Source organism: Podarcis melisellensis, assembly GCF_964234715.1.
Source record: "Podarcis melisellensis genome assembly, chromosome: 16".
NCBI classification, from domain to species: domain Eukaryota; kingdom Metazoa; phylum Chordata; class Lepidosauria; order Squamata; family Lacertidae; genus Podarcis; species Podarcis melisellensis.
Window position 1 is genome coordinate 28,127,537 of NC_138533.1, and position 15,479 is coordinate 28,143,015.

The following is a 15,479-nucleotide window of genomic DNA, read 5'->3' on the forward strand; positions in this document are numbered from 1 at the left end:
GTGGAACAGAGCAGCACTCCTAACATGGCACCACTGCAGCTTTTCTTGATGTTAATTAAGCTGCAAAACAATCTCTCTTCCTTTTTCCTGCATAGGTTTCGGCTCTCCACGTGCTGCAGACCCTGGTCCGTGGCTCCGGTCTTGGCACAGCCCTGAACCAGTACGTTACGCCCATGGTGGTGTTATTTCTCGAGGCGCTCCGCTCCCCCAGCTGGGCCATGAGAAACGCAGCCATCCAGCTCTTTGGTAGGCAGTTCCCTTCCCATTACCCCAGGGGTGAGAGCTCCGTAGGACCCTCGTACCTACGGGACCGCCTCTCCTGGTATGTCCCACAGAGGAACTTACGGTCTTCAAACAAAAACATCCTGAAGGTCCCAGGCCACAGAGAGGTTAGGCTGGCCTCAACTAGAGCCAGGGCTTTTTCGGCTGTGGCTCCGATCTGGTGGAACGCTCTGTCACAAGAGACCAGGGCCCTGCAGGACTTGACATCTTTCCGCAGGGCCTGCAAGACAGAGCTGTTCCACCAGGCCTTTGGCCAGGGCACAGCCTGACTCCCTCCTTTGGCAATCCTCACAGAACTTTAGCCTAATGGTTGCCATCAATTTGAGTTGAATTAATTTTATAATGAAATGATTTTAGAATGTTGTACTATTTTATTGTTGTTAGCTGCCCTGAGCCCGGCTTCAGCTGGGGAGGGTGGTATATAAATAAAAATTTTTATTATTATTATTATTATTATTATTATTATTATTATTGGCTGCGCTGTCAGCCTCCCAAGGCCCACAGCCCCACTCAGCTGTGAAGCTCGCTGGGGCCAGCCCATTGCCAGCCCATTGCCTCCCGGCCTGTTCTACCTCGCAGGGTTGTTGTTTGAATTAAATACAGAGGGGTGAGTGGGGAACCACGTTCACCACCTTGAGCTCCTTGAAGGAAAGAGGGAGTGTAAATGCAATTTTAAAAATTAGTGAAATACGTCAGGACCACATTTCTTCTGCACATACTTATAGCCAGAGATAGGATAGGCAGACAGGCTGCAGTCTGCCCCACTGACCTGTCTTTAAAAAAATTATTATTATTATTATTATTGTACTTATTCAACGATATGCAAAAATACATACCCATTACAAATTATTATTTTTATAATATACTGAGATAAAACAGCTACTTAGTCTAAAAGAGAACAAAGTCCGAAGACAAGGCAAGGAGAGGAGAAATCTAAAGGAAGCGAGAGAAAAGGAAAAGAAAAAAGCTAAAGAAGGATAAAGGAGAAAAAAATAAAAGGCCTTCTAGCTCTCTGTCCTATGATATTTATTCCTTAGGATTTAACCATTCCATCTTCTATAAACCATTATTTATTTATTTTAAATCTCCAAATCCGAGTATTACAAGTTCGTTTCCTCCTTCACGCAAAAAGTCAGTAAGAACTTTCCAATCCTTAACAAATAATCAGTAATGATTTGCCTCTGACTAAACATGTTCACTTTGCCACCTCAGCCAAGCCCAGTAGTTTTATCAGCCTCTATAGTGGGTACAGGTCTGTCTTTCCATCTTTGTGCATATAGCAATCTCGCCTCTGTAATCATATATTAAGTAATCTTCCATAATCCTTTTCCAGTTGTCTGCCCTAAAAAAAAAAAGAGTTCTGGCTTCAGCTGACTATTAACCTTTAAAATCTGCTGTAACAATGTACATATTTGTAGTTTTACATGTTACCTGTCCTGATTCTTCAAATCCCACCTATCTTCTTACTTCCAAACAGTCCAGAGGGGTTGCCCTTCCTGGCTCCTTTGCCCTCTTTAGTCTCCGTAGAATTCATGAGGGAGGAGGGTGAGAAGAAAAAAAACTAGAATTTGTTGGCTTCATTCTTTTATTGGCCACCGACTGACTGGACTCCCTGTTTCCTGCCTTACCAGTTCCAACCCCCTAGAGATATATCTATTTAGGTAAAGGGACCCCTGACCATTAGGTCCAGTCATGGCCGACTCTGGGGTTGCAGCGCTCATCTCACTTTATTGGCCGAGGGAGTTGGCATACAGCTTCCAGGTCATGTGGCCAGCATGACTAAGCCGCTTCTGGCAAACCAGAGCAGCGTACGGAAACGCCGTTTACCTTCCCGCCAGAGCGGTACCTATTTATCTACTTGCTTTCAAACTGCTAGGGTGGCAGGAGCAGGGACCGAGCAATGGGAGCTCACCCCGTCGCGGGGATTCGAACCGCCGACCTTCTGATCGGCAAGTCCAAGGCTCTGTGGTTTAACCCACAGCTCCACCCGCGTCCCATATATCTATTTAGGTACAGATAAAAGACAAGGTTCCTGGTGCCGTCACTGGATATAACATGGCTCTGTGTTCTTTTCATCCTGCTGTTATTTTCCCCCTAGGTGCCCTGACTGTCCGTCTGCTCGGTCGGACGCGGAGTTGGGATGATGGCTGCGATCAGGACGGGGTGAGCCCTGAGGCCCTTTTCGCCCGCTACCCTCAGCTGAGGAGCATCCTGCTCAAGGAGTTAGCCGTGGCTGCAGAGGAGTCCACAGTGCCCCAGAGAGGGAGGTTTCGACTCTGCCCGTCCCTCTATGCCATCCTCACATTTTTGGCAAAACTCCAGCCTGGTGGCGCAGATACATGGAATAGGTAGGCAACTCAGGCAGAATCTCGCCCGTGGCGGGAGGGAGGCACCAAAGGCAGTGCTGGATTTATGTATAAGCTAAACAAGCTATTGCTTAAGGCCCCCCTCTCTTGGGGGGCCCCAAAAAATGTAAAGGGGGGAAAAACTGGCTGTATATTACCAAAATATAAGATAAACAAAAACAAATAAAACAAAACCTATATACAGCAACAGTGTTTTGTGTTCTGTAGGCTCCTATGATGTAAGTAATGGGCCCCGCCTGCTAGCCTGCTCCCTAAAATATCACTGGTTTGCTCCTTTCTATATGGCTTTAGATACCTATTAGGTCCATAAATTACCACATGGCATATATTCCACACAAAAAACAGCGATAATTTGTTGTTGACAAAGGACAGCTGGACATATAAAGGACCCCATTACCTTCTGTAGCTTAGGGCCTCATCAAACCTAAATCCAGCCCTGACCAAAGGTCATCAGTCAGGACAGTCCCAGTTGGGTTTTGTGCAGGTATTTTTGCTTGCACACCAAGGCAGCTCAGCTCAGGGTTGTGGGTCAAGCCCCAAGTTAGGCAAAAAATAATAATATTCCTGCATTGCAGAGGGTTGGATTCAGTGACCATCGTGGTCCCTTCCATCTCTTCAATTCTGTGATTCTGTGTTATCAGATCAAATATTTATTGTTATGACTGGTGACCAGTGTTAAAGAAACATAATTATACATTATCCAGAAGTGTAAGTAACCTAGAGTGAAATAAGTTTGGCATGAACACTTGAAAAGTGAGGGTCACGTCACAAACTCTAGACCTGGTGAGTTTTGCTTGATGCAGCAAAGTACTTGGCCATACTGAGAATGATAGATGCATTTTGGTCTCAAAGGCATAGTGGGACTCACACACTGAAAGCTAGATACATACACTTCAGGGGCAAGAAGCCTGAGACCTGTAGTTTGTTAACGGTGCTGGGAATTGTAGCTCTGTGAGGGGTAAACTATAATTCCCAGAATTCTTTTTTGGGGGGTAGGAAATGTGCTTTCAATTTATGTACATTAGAGGTATAAAGCACGTGACTTCCTCCCAAAAAATCCTGGGAGCTGTAGTTTGTTAAGAGTGCTGAGAATTGCACCTCTGTGAGGGGCAAACTATACTTCCCAATATTCTTTTCTGTTGGAGGTAATAAGAAATGTGCTTTAAATGTATGGTCCTGTGCAGTGAAAGCACATGATTTGCCCTGAAGAATCGTGGGAACTGTAGTTTGTTAAGGGCACTGGGTACCATATTCTGAAAACACTGTCTTTCATCCGTTCCTTGTTCTGCAGTGATACCAACACCTGCTTCCTGGAGCCCCTCGTCCGGCTTTCTGGAAACCCCATACATGCCGTGAGGGTGATGGCAGCCAAGGCCTTGGTCCCCTTAGTTCCTGCGACGGAATATGGAGGTGTCCTCTTCCGACTGGCCTCAGGTTTGCCGCTGCCGGGGGATGTGCTTTGCCACAACGCTCTGCATGGCAGACTGCTGCAGATCCAGGCCGTGCTGGCTCAGGCCCTGAATGCAAACTGGTAAGAGCGGCTCTCTGGTAGTGCCACCCCTAATACCTCTTTTCTTTTCTTTTTCAAATTTTTTTATTGATTTTCACAAAATTATAAACAGACAAACAAACAAACATAAATCACGACCTTATTAAAATTACACTTATTAACATTGTTAAGTGACTTCCTCGCTTCCCCTTGGTTGAATTTCAGTTTAACGGTTTTCCAGTTCAGAGTTCTTGTACACTTAACTTAATCACTTAACATCATTCTATCTTTCCAATTCAAAATCAAACATATTAATTCATCACTTAACCTATATAAAATCCTAAGCCGATCTAATACTTGCAAGCTATTTCCAATTAATTTAACTTAATGAATACTTATCTCTTTTCAGAGGTAAGTCACGCTGGGTTCAAGGGAAGCTTCCTCCTGGGTAACCGTCTGTGGAATAGCAGTCTAATTCTGCGTACATAACCAGACCTTTTGAAGGACAGGGTTTCCCCCAAGGAATCGTGGGGAGTGTGGTTTACTGCTCGCAGAGCTACAATTCCCGGCACCCTTAACAAACTACAGTTCCCAGGATTATTTGGGTGGGTGGTAGTCATGTGCTTTAAATGTATGGTGTATACGTGTATTTTTGTTTCATTCGAACGCCTTCTGTCTGTAGCTGGGTTTAAATTCTGGGAGGTTGGATAGTTAGAATGGAATGGTCTCAGTGGTGGGGTGCACATTTTCATTCTTGTTTATTTATGATTATTACTTCACCAAAGTAAAATAGATAAATAATGGAGTCTCCTTCGCTTGATACCTCCCCTGTGATCAACGTTAGCCAGTCAACGCGAGAACTACTAGGGAACTCTCTGAGATTTCTGTAACCAGCCAGTCCAACCTAAACACATCACAACACATGCAAACGTTTACAATTTCAGTGAATTAAATGACTGCGCTTAACACTAATATGGTGGTCTTAACTTCCTTTCAGTCTTCCCCCCGACGTGCTGTTCTCCATCGCTGGCCTGTTGGAAGACCGTCTCTGGTTGCTCACCCCCACACAGCCGTGTCCCCTCGTTCGTACGGCCTACCTCCAAGCTGTTTCGCTCCTGATTGGAAGCTGTTCTCGAGATTTTGAGCAGCGAGTTCGAGAGGTGGTGAGCAGCGAACTGGCCAACTCTGAGCCCTTAGTGAAGCCTGGTGCATCTCAGGTTCAGGTATATATATATTTATTTAAATTTATTTAATCATTTTTTCAATACAAACAACAACCACAAAAAACACATACAACAAAAACCACAATAACAGAATTTAACAATGCAGATTTGAGTACTGATATACCTATGACTACACCTTTTTAACAATATTTCCCCACCTCTCCTCCCCCTACGTCCCACTACTGTCCGCCTTATCGCTTAAATATTCCTTCCAGATTTCTTCATATTTATCCATTCTTAATTTGCGTCGACATGCAATTCGTTCGTATGTAGCTAATCTGTCCATATTAGCAATCCATGTGCTCAATGGAATATTTTTGCGGCTCTTCCAATTCATCAAAACAAGTTTCTTTGCTTCGAATATGGCACGGCACATCCATTTTTTTTGACCCCTTGTAATCTCCCACGTTTCCGGTATATAATTTAGAATTAAATTCAATTCCCCTAAATAACAATTTCTTTTTATTACTCTTGCTATATATATCCTCACCTCGCACCAAAATGATCTTATCATCGGGCAGTTAATCACCATATGTACTAAGTTCGCATTTTTACTCCCACATCTCCAGCAGTTGTCTTCATTTGTTATTAGGTTCAGGTATATTTTACATCTGCCAAGGCCGGCAGAACTGACAAATAGCAGCGGGGGTCAGCCAGGAGTCCAGCTGGAAACGCTCCATAAAATTTGGCAGGCTATAAGATAGTGGTTGACAACTTTGGGGGGGTCATTGTGGGCACATTTTGGGGGTTTTTTGTTCCTATGGTGGGGAACGGGGATGGGCTGCGGGCGCCGGTCACAAAATGGCTGCCATGGGACCTAACATAAAATGGCTGCCCTGGGGTGTGTGGTACAACACACGACCACATCCAAAAGAGCAGGAAAAAGAGACCGGGATGCATAATGGTGCATTGTGTGGATTTTAGAGGGAGATATTTACCGTATTTTTCACTCTATAAGACACACCAGACCATAAGACGCACCTAGTTTTTGGAAGAGGAAAACAATAAAAAAAAAAAAATCTGAATCCCGTAAGCCAGGACAGCAAGCGGGATCGCTGCGCAGCTATTATGGGATAGCTGCGTGCAGCCTCTCCCGGGCAGTGGGTTGAAGGCTCCCCTTTCCCAAGAGAGGCTTCCCGCGGCTAAGGCTCCCCCGAGAGCTGTGCTCCCTTTAAAGAGCACGTGGAGTGTGTGTGCGGCTCTTGGGGGCTTTTCCCCGAGGAGGGCAGCCCTTCTCCCTCCTCATGGAAAAGCCCCCAAGAGCCGCACACACGCTGCACGCGGCGCTTTAAAGGGAGCGCTGAGCAGAGCCTCCCGCCTGCATTCGCTCCATCAGATGCGCACACATTTCCCCTTGCTTTTTAGGAGGGGAAAAGTGCGTCTTACAGAGCGAAAAATACTGCAATGGGATCTTTTGCAAGCATGCTTTTGCAGGGACATGCTTATTGATGCTGGGCTGGCATTCCCTATGGGAGGAATAAGGGTGAAATTGATTTTGAAGGCCCCTGCTGAGATGCTTCATTGCAGCAGATGGTGGCAAATAAGACCAAAACAATCCGTAAGAAATTTAGGGTTGCCCTGTTGTCCCCTGTACTATTTGTTTGAATGCTGACGCCTACACAGTTTTGATCCTCTACCCGTGCCTCCTGCTGTTATTTTTTTACAGAATTATTTCTTCATAATTTCACCGTCCTTCCAAGGAGCTTTGGGGCAATGTGCATGGCATTCTTACCCTCAATTTCACAACATCCCTGTGAGGTAGACCTAGGGCCGGTGCAGGGAGCTTTGTGTCTGAGTGGAGATTTGAACCTGGGTCCCTGCAGTCCTAGTCCAGCATCCTAACTGCTACACCAAACAGGACTGTCTGAATATACCCAAACCCTGCTGTTCTTGGTTCTCTCCCAGATCGGTTCTGCCACATTCTGCCAGCAAGCGGCCTGCTTCCTTTGTCACCAGGCCGCGAGATCAGGAGCTCCTGAGAGAATTGGCGAAGTTTGCTTGCTCCTGCAAAGGGGGAACGTCGATGTGCAAGAAGCCATTCTGACCTGGGTGACTGAAAAGGAGGAGGAAAACTGTCTGAATTCTAGCAAGGAGTTGCAATTAGTGTTACTGGTGAGCCTTGGCTTATTTTTTATTTATTGGCTTTACGGTATATACTGCCCTTCATCACAAGATCTCAGGGCGGTTCACCGAATAAAATACAGGATAAAGGTAAAGGGACCCCTGACCATTAGGTCCAGACTCTGGGGTTGCGGCGCTCATCTCGCTTTATTGGCCAAGGGAGCTGGCATACAGCTTCCGGGTCATGTGGCCAGCATGACTAAGCTGCTTCTGGCGAACCAGAGCAGCGCACGGAAACGCCGTTTACCTTCCCACCGGAGCGGTACCTATTTATCTACTTGCACTTTGATGTACTTTCGAACTGGTAGGTTGGCAGGAGCAGGGACCGTGCAACCGGAGCTCACCCCGTCGTGGGGATTTGAACCACCGACCTTCTGATCGGCAAGTGCTAGGCTCTGTGGTTTAACCCACAGCGCCACCTGCATTCCTAAAATACAGGATAAAAACAAGTAAATACGTATAACCAAACAGCGAAACAATAACACCCACCCTTCCCACAGACACATTTAATGGATGTAGGATATTAATCAGCCAAAGGCGTGGTTGAAGTTTTTGCCTGGTGCTTAAAAATATATAGTGAAGGTGCCAGGCGGACTTCCCTGGGGAGAGCATTCCACAGACTGGGAGCCACTGCAGAAAAGGCCCCGTTTTTGTGTTACCACCCTCTGGACCTCATGTAGAGGATGTACACGAAGAAGGGACTCAGGTAATGAAAGCAGAGTCTGGGGTGGTTTATATGGAGAGAGGCAGTCCTTTAGGTATTGCAATCCTGAGCCGTTAAAGGCTTAATGGTACTATTAGTAGTGCTATTTATTAAATTTACAGATCACTTTTTTTTTTACAGTTCTCATGCTCGACCAACTGAGCTGTTGTTGAACAAATTTGTTTCTTAATTTTTGGGCTGCAGAGGCATGTAGGTTGGTTCTCTGTATTGGGGGGCTAACCTGTGTTCCTCCAGAGTTTGCCATGCTACAATTCCCATCACCCCAAATGTTGGCCATGCTGGTTGGGGCTGATGGGAGTTGTAGTTCAGCAACATCTGGAAGGGCACAGGTTTCTCCTCATCATGTCCTGGGTTATAAACCTTATTAGGTAAAGGAACCCTGGACGGTTAAGTCCCGTGAAATGTGACTCTGGGGTTGTGGCGCTCATCTCGCTTCAGGCCGAGGGAGATAGTCTTTGTCCGCAGACAACTTTTCTGGGTCATATGGCCAGCATGACTAAACTGATTCTGGCGCAACAGGACATTTACCTTCCCGCCACAGTGGTACCTATTTATCTATTTGCACTGGTGGGTTTCGAACGGCTAGCTTGGCAGAAGCTAGGACAAAGCAACAGGAGCTCACTCTATCACAGGGATTTGAACCGCCAACCTTCCGATCGGCAAGCCCAAGAGGCTCAGTGGTTTAGACCACAGCGCCACCCGTTCCCAATGTGAAATATGTTTCCCTTCTGTTGAATTAGGAGAAACTAGGTCAGATGCTGAAAGAAGGGGCCAACAACGTGCTTCTGAAGTTATACCTAGAAGCTTGTGTGCATCTCTGTAGCAAGCTGAGCTTTCGGAGCCCGGCTTCTTCTCACGAGCTGCAGGGAGCTGTGCTCGCAGAGACCAAGAGAGACCTGATCTCCATGGTGGGGAACGATGATCTCAGCCCAGAGCTTCTGGGACATGCGCTGTGTCTTACTCCTTTGCTCCTGACTCCAAGGTAAGTAGATTAATTGCCAGAGGAGCCAGTGTAGTATAGTGGTTAAGAGCAGTAGACTCGTAATCTGGTGAACCGGGTTCGCTTCCCCGCTCCTCCACGTGCAGTTGCTGGGTGACCTTGGGCCAGTCACACTTCTCTGAAGTCTCTCAGCCCCACTCACCTCACAGAGTGCTTGTTGTGGGGGAGGAAGGGAAAGGAGAATGTTTGCCGCTTTGAGACTCCTTAGGGTAGTTGTAATGGTTATATGGGGTTGCTCGTGCGTAAGTTGCCGCCACTCCTGGCTAGGTAGCCTGGTTAAACCTTTCCTGGCTGGACAGCCCTTCACTTCGTGGCTGTTCAGTCGCTAGCAGAATCCGTCAGTGGGCGTTTCTTGAACTTCTTCCAGCAAAGCAGTTCTTTGACGCCAAGTCTACGCCTACTTTCCCTCCGCGGAAGTCTTCTGCGCAGGGTGGGTGTGGGCAGCGGAGGACCCGTGCTCTCCCCCCTGGTCTCCAGCGAAGAGTCCTGGAGCCCCCTTGCCGATTCCCCCATCCGCCCCCCCTTTATCCCTGGTGTTACGCTGATTTCCTTCCTCAGCTGCTGAGTCCCCTCTCTCCCTGCTTGTCCCTTCTCCGGCATCACTTGGGAGCCCTGCCTCCACTTCTGGCTCCGATGTCAGTTCCCTGACAGTAGTGATAAAGCAGGATATCAAATCCAAACTCTTCTTCTTCTGAATACCTGCAGATTGCAGGTGGGCAGACTGCTGTTGTGCTCATGTCCTGTTTACAGGCTTTCCGCAAACATCTGTTCAGCCACTGTGAGAACAGGATGCTGGACTAGATGTGTCTGGGGTGGGGAACTTTGGCCTCCCAGACGATGCTACACTGCAGGAATGGCAGGTGAAATGGGTGAAAAATGCAGAAATGGCTAAATTAACTGACAGAATCAGGAAGAAAGAGTATTTAAGGAAGACTTGTAGAATATCTGGAAAACTAGGGTAAACAAAGACATTGGCAGGTTTAGAAGAAATTCAGCAGTATATAGTTAACTAGATAAGATTGAAAAAGAAAAGCACACAGATTGATTAGAATGTGCAGCAAAAAAGGGTGACCAAAACAAACCATGGAAGGGGAGTTGATATTAAATGTATGATATGTATTTTGGTGACCATAAAAGTTTTTAAAAAAAGAAAATATATTTTATTTTTTATTTTATTTTTTTTCAAAAAAAAATTATAAGTTTCCAAATTTATAACAAACATATCCACAAACATAAAAAGAAAACATCAGCAAACAAACAAACAAACAAACATTTATCCTAACTGTAATAATTCCACTTTTGTTATCCTTGTTGGGTGACTTCCCCGAATCCCCCTGGCTGAGTTTCCATATAAATCATTGTAGCAGTTTCCCAAAACTATTTTACTTGGTCCATTAACATCTTTCTTTCTTTTCATTTTGACTTTTGTCCATAATATCCTACAACATCACATATTTAGATCCTAGGCCAATCTGATACTCGCAAGTAATTCTATTTAAGTTATCTTAACAAATTTAACCAAATAATCTTTGAATTTCTTCCATTCTTTATTTTTTATTTTTTTAAGATGTTGCTACACTACAGCTTTCATCATCCCTAGCCATCTGTCATTCTGACTGTGGCTGATGTGAGTCCAGCAATGCCTGGAGTGTCACGGTTTCTCGGCACAAAAATATACAGGTTCTCCCTGTTCCCAGCACAAAAGTGCCTAAAGGCGAGGATGGCATGGAACGAACTTGAGGGATGGTTTGCTTTCAGTTTTCCGAAAATAACACGCAGTCGTACCTTGGAAGTCGAACGGAATCCGTCCGACTTCCAAAATGTTCAGAAACCAAAGTGCGCCTTCCGATTGGCTGCAGGAAGCTCCTGCAGCCAAACGGAAGCCGTGGAAGCCCCATCAGACGTTCAGCTTTCAAAAACAGTTTGCAAACCGAAACACTCACTTCCGGGTTTCAACCGTTCGGGAGCCGATTTGTTCGAGGCCAAGGCATTTGAGATCCAAGGTATGACTGTACTGGAAAAAGGAGCTCCTGGCATTGGAAGGGCCACGTGCTAGAGACAGACACTTGGAAGTTAATTAGTGTTGGCCTTCGCTCTCACTTATTACAAATACTCTTTCCTCCTGGGGCAGTACTGAGGATTATCCTTTACTGGAACAGTGGTGTGCAGTCATCGACCAGTGTAGCAACCCCCTGTCTTCAGAGGTGCTCAGAATGGCTGTGGCAAAGTCGCTGAGAATGTCTGGAACCGATGTGCTCTGGAGAGCCCAAGATTCCTCCAGCTCGCCCCTTCGTGCCCTGGCATTACGGTATGTAGCTATGGGGCCAGGGGTCCAGCATCCTTGGGAAGCTGCCAGGGCCATAGCTGTCAACTTTCAGATTTGAAAATACAGTGGTGCCTCGCAAGACGAAAAGAATCCGTTCCGCGAGTCTCTTCGTCTTGCGGTTTTTTCGTCTTACGAAGCAAGCCATTAGCGGATTAGCGCTATTAGTGACTTAGTGGGCTTAGTGGATCAGCTGATAAGCGGTTTAGCGGATCAGCTGTTTAGCGGCTTAGCGGATCAGCTGATAAGCGGCTTAGCGGATCAGCTGTTTAGCGGCTTAGCGGATCAGCTGTTAAGCGGCTTAGCGGATCAGCTGATAAGCAGCTTAGCGGCTTGGGGAAAAGGGGGGGAGGGGAAAAAACCCGCAGGAACTCGCAAGACATTTTCGTCTTGCAAAGCAAGCCAATAGGAAATTCGTTTTGCGAAGCACCTCCAAAACGGAAAACCCTTTCGTCTAGCGGGTTTTCCGTCTTGCGAGGCATTCGTCTTGCGGGGCACCACTGTAAGGGATCAGCAGCCTCAAAAATAAGGGATCAGCAGCCTCACCTGTCCCGGGGACAGTCTACGGGATATCTCTAACAATCCGGGATAGCAGCGGGAAACGGCACTGGAATAAGGGAATTTCCCGCAAAAAAGGGAAGGTTGACAGCTATGGGCAGGGCACAGCCGACAACCTCTCCACCCTGCCTCTTCCAGCTCCCATCAGGTCAGCTTTCTGTCCATTGCACAGGGCTGAGATCTTTTGAGACCTCGCCTTCCTGCCGCCCTCCAAATCGATTTTGTTTTGATTTGAATTTCACTGCCTGATTTCACAGCCTGATTGGTGTGGCCGTTTGCCTGCTTCAGGACGAAGACCAGGAAGTGAGGCACGAGGCCTCCATCTTTGCCAGCCTCGTGGCGCAACGACGGCAGGCGGCCTCGGGGCTTCCCCCTCAAAGCGGCTGCATCTTGCTTCAGAGCAACAAGGGCCTGGTTCTCCTACTGCAGTTCCTGCTGGAGAAGTTTGGGGATTGCCCAGAAGCCTTTGCATCTCTGGTGTGTCACCTTCCTTCTGTGGACCTCGGAGACGCCTTGGCAGAGTTAGAAGCCAAAGGGTGAGGAACAGAAGGAGCCATGGAACTGGAAGGGGGGATAGAGAAATTTGTTGCAAACAAAGAAGACGCTACTTTATACAATGGTTACCAGATTTTTTTTCAATGAATCCGGTGACACTTTTTTTTTTTATGTTGAGTAGCAACAGGGAGTCAGTAGTGGGGATGTTGAGGCAAAAGACCCTGGGCCCAAGCACACATGCATATTGTATAAAGAAGAAGAAGAGGAGTTTGGATTTGATATCCCGCTTTATCACTACCCGAAGGAGTCTCAAAGCGGCTAACATTCTCCTTTCCCTTCCTCCCCCACAACAAACACTCTGAGAGGTAAGTGGGGCTGAGAGACTTCAGAGAAGTGCGACTAGCCCAAGGTTACCCAGCAGCTGCATGTGGAGGAGCAGAGACGCAAACCCGGTTCACCAGATTACGAGTCCACCGCTCTTAACCACTACACCACACTGGCTCAAAGCCCTTCTTTCACACTCTGTGAAACATAAATGCGCAGTTTTTAAAAAACTGGGCAACAGCACGCTGCACGCCCGTGACTCTCAAGCCTTCCTCAATCTCCTGCCCCCTTCCTCCTTTGTTTTGACTGATCGGGGCAGGATCGGGAGTCGCAGGCGGGCGACTGTTGCCCAGTTGTTGTTTTTTTTAAAAAAACTCTGCGCATTTATGTTTCACAGGGTGCAAAAGAAGGGTTTCCACATTGCCTGGCAGAGAAACCATGTGTCTTGCACCCTTTCTGGGCAACGCCCTCCCATGACTCCCAAGCCTCCCCCAATCTGTCAAAACAAAGGGGGCAGCGGGAAAGGAGATCTGTACCGCCGGACGTCCCCGGTTCCCCTTCAGCAGTGGCGGCTGCAGCGAGCAGCTCCTGAAGCCAGCCAGAGCCAACTGCGCTACCAGGCTGGCTCCGGGCTGCTGAGGCTGCCACTGCCACCTTTCCCGGGGACAAATTTGCAAATCTGGGGACATTCCGGGGACGGAATTTGTCCGGTGACAGATTTGCAAATCCGGGGACTGTCCCCGGGAAACGGGGACATCTGGTAACCCTACTTTATATTAAATTAGACCAGTTGGTCCATTCAGCACAATTTTGTCTACCCTGATGGGCAGCAGCTCTACAGGGTTTGTGGCAAGTGCTGGGACCACCAAAACCCTTCCGGTGAAGGGCAGTTAATAATCTAACCATCACCACAAGGACTTCCGTATGTTATTGGACTACAGTTTTCATCACCCCAATCATTGGCTGTACTGCTGAGACTGATGGGAGTTGGAGTCCAACGACATCTGGAGGGCACTGAGTTAGGGAAGGCTGCTGTGGAGTCTGACCCAATGAATTTCTTTGTTATCTTGCTAGGGACTTGCTAAGGAAGGCCATATAGCTCAGTTGTAGAGGGTGGCGCTGTGGGTTAAACCACAGAGCCTAGGACTTGCCGATCAGAAGGTCGGTGGTTTGAATCCCCGCGACGGGGTGAGCTCCCGTTGCTCGGTCCCTTCTCCTGCCAACCTAGCAGTTTTAAAGCACACCAGTGCAAGTAGATAAATAGGTACCGCTCTGGCGGGAAGGTAAACGGCGTTTCCGTGCGCTGCTCTGGTTCGCCAGAAGCGGCTTAGTCATGCTGGCCACATGACCTGGAAGCTGTACGCCGGCTCCCTCGGCCAGTAAAGCGAGACGAGCGCCGCAACCCCAGAGTCGTCCGCGACTGGACCTAACGGTCAGGGGTCCCTTTGCCTTTAGAGGATCCACTTTGCATGCCAAAGGTTTCAGGTTGAATTCCCCAGACACTCTAGGAAGAGCAGAAGACCTCAAATGAGAACTTTATTTAAGTTCTCATTTAAGAAAAAACCTGAAACCTTCCTCCTAGGTATAATGCCACCAGAAATCAAAAAAGAAATTAGACCCCTTTTTATGTACATGACAGTAGCAGCCAGGATCTTAATTGCAAGAAAGTGCTAATAAAACACCTATGGTAAATGAGTGGTAGGTCCAAATAATAGACTATCTGCAGCTGGCCATGATGACAGGGGGAGTCAGAGGTTATCCAAAACACAAAGTACAGAAAGAATGGGAAATCTTTAAAGAATATCTGGAAAACTATTGTAATAATAAACATCTCCTGGCAGAACTAGAATGATTTTTGTAAAAGAAGAATATAATATTTTTGGTATCTGATGAAAACAAAGAAATACAGTAATCTGGAACTATGTGTGAAAAAATAATAGAAATAATAAAACAATGAGTCTAATCGGAAGTCAAATGTGTTTATTCCCCCCCCCCATTTATTTATTTATTTATTTAACTTTTCTTGGAATTTTATTTACAACATAACAGAACAGAACCCCCCCCACCCACCAATACACATTAAGCGTGAACATAACATACAACAGTACAAACAACATAAAAGACTTCCTTTATCCTGTATCTGGCCTCCTTATTTACTTCTTATAAACTGTGTCCTTTATGAATAATTATTAAGATTTTTCTAGTTATAACTGAAATATCCACAAAGTCTTTTAATTTTTCTTTAAATCTTTTTCTTCTTCTTCTTTTTCTCTCTACCTTCTTTTTTGGGGTCCTTTTCTTTTTCTTGATATGCTAAGAAAGAGATAAAAGAGGTAAAAGTTAAATATGAAAATTTGAGTAAGTTAAAGTGATGCTCTTCAATTTTTCAACTATTGTTAAAGATGGTCAGTTGTAATGAACTGTGGTAGTAGTAGTGATTGTGGATTTTTTGTTATTGTTGAATCTTAAATAAAGTATTCAAAGAACAAAAAAATAGGAAGAGGAGAAGAAAAAAGTTATTTAGCTCGCTAAATCAAATACGGTGGCTTTTAAGCACATCTCTCTCTCTCTCTC

General features: G+C 46.3%; 1 protein-coding gene across 2 annotated transcripts in view; it reads left to right on the forward strand.

Moving 5' to 3' along the window:
* LOC309359481 (tRNA (32-2'-O)-methyltransferase regulator THADA-like) overlaps positions 1 to 15,479 on the forward strand; it is a 63,574-nt gene that overhangs the window by 45,664 nt on the left and 2,431 nt on the right. Inside the window, exons 22-29 of one of the 2 annotated variants that reach the window (XM_081893177.1) lie at positions 96 to 246; positions 2,381 to 2,630; positions 3,940 to 4,179; positions 5,135 to 5,360; positions 7,266 to 7,472; positions 8,946 to 9,187; positions 11,337 to 11,513; positions 12,344 to 12,622. In XM_081893177.1, the coding sequence (XP_081749303.1) occupies positions 96 to 246; positions 2,381 to 2,630; positions 3,940 to 4,179; positions 5,135 to 5,360; positions 7,266 to 7,472; positions 8,946 to 9,187; positions 11,337 to 11,513; positions 12,344 to 12,622 (1,772 nt within the window). Of the gene's footprint in view, positions 1 to 95; positions 247 to 2,380; positions 2,631 to 3,939; positions 4,180 to 5,134; positions 5,361 to 7,265; positions 7,473 to 8,945; positions 9,188 to 11,336; positions 11,514 to 12,343; positions 12,623 to 15,479 lie in introns of those variants that run through there. The other variant, XM_081893178.1, reaches the window with a different exon arrangement.